This window comes from Schistosoma mansoni (genome assembly GCF_000237925.1).
Source record: "Schistosoma mansoni, WGS project CABG00000000 data, supercontig 0049, strain Puerto Rico, whole genome shotgun sequence".
Classification (NCBI taxonomy): Eukaryota; Metazoa; Platyhelminthes; class Trematoda; order Strigeidida; family Schistosomatidae; genus Schistosoma; species Schistosoma mansoni.
Window position 1 is genome coordinate 1,251,637 of NW_017386028.1, and position 4,842 is coordinate 1,256,478.

Genomic DNA, 4,842 nt, shown 5'->3' on the forward strand with positions numbered 1-4,842 from the left:
CCCAGAAAGTGATCAAATTTTCCGACTACTTGACTTTACAGCTCATTCCAATTTTGTGTGTCCTTGAAAATTCTTGAACTTCACTTTACTGAAGTTCATCGAAAATATGCTACTAGTTTAGATATCATCCTCTAATGGTGCAATGAGTTCAACTATATTCGATGAATTGACAGTGCGTTAAAACGCTGATTTATGAATATAGCATGTGCAAGATTATGCTGCTTCTTCAATCGTTTTCTTCATAGGTTGTAGTCGACGAGAAGTGTAAAAAACTGCATGTGTGGTACGTATCTTTGAAGGGCGCATATGAAAACTAGGAATAATAATTTGAAAAGTAGTGTTGACGGCAAGTGAATTTTTACTCGATAGTTCTAGACTAGGTTCACCAGAATAATGATGAAGCCCAAATCGATTTCAGTTATAAGACTGTATTAAGTTCTCGGAATTTATTTATGCGTAACTCAATGAATAATTCTACGGTTAATAAATAGTTAGTTTACGTTATAAATTTGCATTTGCAACCAACAACAATAGTGGATACTCAGTACAGACAAAAGCAAAAACGACTTATTTCATGTAGACGAACAAATAAAGAGTACACTAGCAAGTAGGTAAATAAGTCGTTGGATTACTAACGGAAAATAATGTAACGGCAAGAAACTATAGAGTAAAATATAAGTTATTTTTATGTAACATAGAACTAAGAAATCTCCAAAAATTTTCTTCATTTCTCGAATGATCCTCATGGTGGAATCTTAATCCATCTTCTTGCTACCCGGACAAAAACATAAATACTATAAGGTATCTCCAATCACTTAACCTGATATGTTCTCTCGCGGAGTAGGCTGTTGCTGATGGTATTCGGTCAGCCGACATTCAGTATCATGCGTAGACAATTGTTTCGAAATACTTATACGTTTTCGATTATGGCTGTAGTAGTTCTGGAAGTTTCAGCTGTGTACAGTAGAACTGTTTTGACGTTCGTATTGAAGATTTTCACTTTGAAGTGAGTTGACAGTTGTTTTGAGTTCCATATATTCTCCAACTGTAGAAATGCTGCTTGTGCTTGACCAATCCTTTCCTTTTCGTCTACACCCCTGATTTTCCTTGTTCATCGATGATGCTGACCACGTACGTGAATCTTGCAGTTACTTCAATATGTGACTTCAGTGCTTCAGCTGGTATGTTGTCAGGCCCAACTGCTTTCCTACTGTTGATTTGTCTAATGGCCATCCTGGTTTCTTCCATCGTTGATGGATTGACAACTAGAGGAAGGTCTGTGTGTGCTGCCTGGATGTACGGTGGATTCAACTGAGCTGGTCTATTCAAGAGTTCCTGAAGGTGTTCCTACCACCCATCTGTTCCTCTGTCCTTGAATTTCAGTAATCGCCTTGCCTTTTTTGTCCTTGACTGGTCCCTCTGGTTTACTATATTTCCCTACTGGTTTCTTGGCCGTGCCATATACTTGCTTCATACATCCTTCTTTTCCAGCTTTCTCCACTGTCGTTGCTAGATCTTACACATATTTCTGCTTGTCGGTACTAATATTCCATTTCACTTGCTTGTTTGCTTCAGTGTATTCAGCTGGTGCTTTGACGTTCTCTGTTTCTGTCCAACTGTTGTTAATTGCTGTCTTCTTGTTCTTCCTTTCTCGAATCTTGTGCAGGGTTTCCATAGAAATGCATTCCTTATGATGCTGCTTGTTGCGGCCCAGCATCTCTAGGCAAGTTGAAGTTATTGCTTTTTTAGTACCTCTCCAGTTGTCCTCCATAGTAATTTGTTCTTCCTTGAGTAGATCTTGTAAGGCCTGTAACCTGTTGTTGAGAGTTATGTTGAATTCGTTGAGTTTGTCAGTATGTGGAATGAAGGCTATATTGAATCTTTGTAACGTTGTTTGTCGAGTTGGGCATTGCTTATTTAGCTTTAGTTTCATTTTGGCAACTACCATGTGGTGATGTGAAGCTATGTCAGCTGCTCTCCTGGTTTTCACGTCTTTCATTGACCTTCTGAATCTTTTATTGATAGATATATGACCTATTTGGTTCTCTGTATATGTAGCCTTTTGTATTTGTTTGTGAGAGAATATTGTGCCGCCTATATTCATTTTCTTGAATACACATGGTTTTGCAAATCTGTCACCATTCTCGTTTCTTTCTCGTATTCCATGCCGTCCTATGTTATCTTCATACGCAGTGTTGTCCACTCCGACTTTTTCGTCTTCGTTCCTCATCAGGATTGTCAGTTCGTTTCCTGAGTAATTCCCCATTATTGATTGTAGCCTCTCGTATAACTGATATTTATCGTCGTCGTTGGCATCATTCTTCGGTGCATAGCATTGGATAAAATTCATTGCGACTCTCTCCTATTTATATTCGATAATTTTGATGTTTGATTATAATTCCTTGAAAAAGCTTGGACCAGATTGCCAGGCGAAACGTTGGATTTAATTAAAATTCATTCGCTGAGATTTTACAAATATATTATTCCTATTTAATGTCTTACATCAACTCGGCGCTCAAATACTGTGAAACTATTCGCTCTAATTTAGACGATAGTTCTTATATCTCTCCTTCTTTGTTTTGAATGATGCTTTGATGATTCTGGATCCATGGGATTCCAATCCTACTAATGCTTTACGTGCTTTTTCGGACAACATCAGATCAACTTCCTGAGTGTGTGGAGCACTTTCCTCTTCGTGACTGGAGTACAGCAGCATCACTCCCGACTCTCACCTTTTCTATCTAGTTTGAGTTCAATGTGTTTCACTGATTCCCAGCACGGTGAAGTTGTGCCTCTACATTTCTTAAACTCTTTGATAGTTCATCCTGGTCTCCCACATTGTCTAGACATTCTATGTACCTATATTGATTGTTGCTGTGGTTGTTAGAAGGGGCATCGACCTTGTGACTTCTGAAGAATCTCTGCTTTCATCATTAGGCGTCATAATTCTTCTAGATGAAGATGTATCAACTCGGAGGACAGAGTTTAAGTAGCTTAAATTGTGTTTTGTGGTTAACGTTGTTTTAGCAAGGACTTTTTCATACGGGATTCTTATCTGTTGCCCAACCTTCCTCCTTTGTATGGACTTTGGACAGATAGTAACCCTAAAAGAGCTACAGGTGGAGTTTCTCTGTACTTACCTCATAAATTCTGATGGGAATTTCCATTTCCGTTAGTGTAGCATAGAAAAATCTTTACAAACCTTTTACTGACTTTAACATATAATATTCACTAATTATCACCTAGTAGTAATCACCGTTATGCTTTTCATTCCTTAGGGCTGATAAAATTCTGTTAAACACTTTTTGACACGTCTATAAGTCAAAATGATTGGCCCAACATTTCACCCCACCTTTGTTTGTCATCACCTGGTCGAAAATAATCGACCATAAACATTAAAGCTAAGTTTCTTGGCACTGACCAAACATTTGTCCTACAGAGGTTATTAATCACAGACCTCGTACATTAGTGATAACTCCCTAGACTGAGGTACACTAACTCTCATTCTCAGAAATCATCTGACAGTTGGTTGAATTTAGTCCCGTGAACCTTATCATCTTTGTTTCAGACTATGAGAATTCAGCATTTAAACTCTGTGGTTTAAGGGAATATAAACTCATTTAATGCATTCATCCGTGCTGAATATTTTTTTCATCACACTTATTTATGATCTTACAGATATGTATATCCATTGTTTGGAAGTGGAGCCCCAGTTATGACACTTCCACCAATTGCCATAGCCAGACATCAAGAGGTTATTTTACCACATGGATTTTGTGCTTTTGAGTTTGCTGCATCGCCTGAAGAAGTAAGATTTGATTTATTGAAAAAAAAATCAGTGTGTTTTGATTGACCAAGCTGGTTTGCGTTATACGTGTCCATCTTCGTAAAATTTCCGCCAAGTATTTTACAAGACATCTTTTCAGAGTATATTTTATTATACGGTTTTCGAACCACTGTACTTTATTCAATCCTATGGTAAATTCTTTAGAATAAAATAAGAAGATAAAGAAAACAGAGTAATTTTTTGAACTTTATTTACCCTTTGAATCCATATACAAGACTGAATCTGAGGTTTCTATTTAGTAATGGAAATCATGCAGCATATTCCACATTTTGAGTATCTATCAGTTGTACGTGGTTGTTGCATAGTAGACTGTATTAGTCGTTGTTTGCCGGGAGAGATGATCATTTACTTAGACAGTTAATTATAATCCTGACGATGTTTAGTCAACAGCTGGATGAAACACATATGGAAATGTTTTTAGATAATGAATAAGTCTGAAACAAACTTCGATATTTCTTGTGCTAAGTAGATGGAATTGCATAAATCTGTTAAGCTAAAGTGTTGTTGCGAAGACTTATTGGTAGCATAATAATTATTTAAAGCAAGTTTTTCAATAACCGTGGAAGATATCAATTCTCCCATCTTGTTGCTCTAGAAGGTCGCAATTCCAGTCTACCGTTGCTTTGAGTCTTTCAAAAGAAACTATTGTCAGAAACCATGTGCGTTAGATCAAGATATCGCTTATTTGTGACAGACCAGTTGCCGAAACACTTCGTAATTCGGGACTACGAATGAACTCATTTAAACTTAATCAGCTCGTAAAACTAACTCGCTTAAGAATTACCTCCTTAAACAGCTCGAAGGTATGTCAATATTAGATATAGATTGTAAAACAAATCTCATTAATCCACATAGTATTACCAGGGCAAGTACTAGGAATGGTGAGCTTTTACACCAGTTAACCAAAATTTCATAATCTGTAGAATAGAGCTCAATTGATTTTCATATTTTGTAATGATGAGAAAATTAGTAACCGTTATGTAAAAAATCACAAG

At 36.9% G+C, this 4,842-nt stretch overlaps 1 protein-coding gene across 1 annotated transcript in view; it reads left to right on the plus strand.

The window, feature by feature from the left end:
* Positions 1–3,853, plus strand: part of Smp_161570 (hypothetical protein) — a gene marked incomplete at both ends in the record, with an annotated part of 9,658 nt that extends 5,805 nt beyond the window's left edge. Inside the window, 2 exons of the mRNA XM_018790614.1 lie at positions 3,716–3,808; positions 3,839–3,853. Of these exons, the coding sequence (XP_018646128.1) occupies positions 3,716–3,808; positions 3,839–3,853 (108 nt within the window). The remainder of the gene's footprint in view (positions 1–3,715; positions 3,809–3,838) is intronic.
* Between the last annotated feature and the right edge of the window lie 989 nt (positions 3,854–4,842).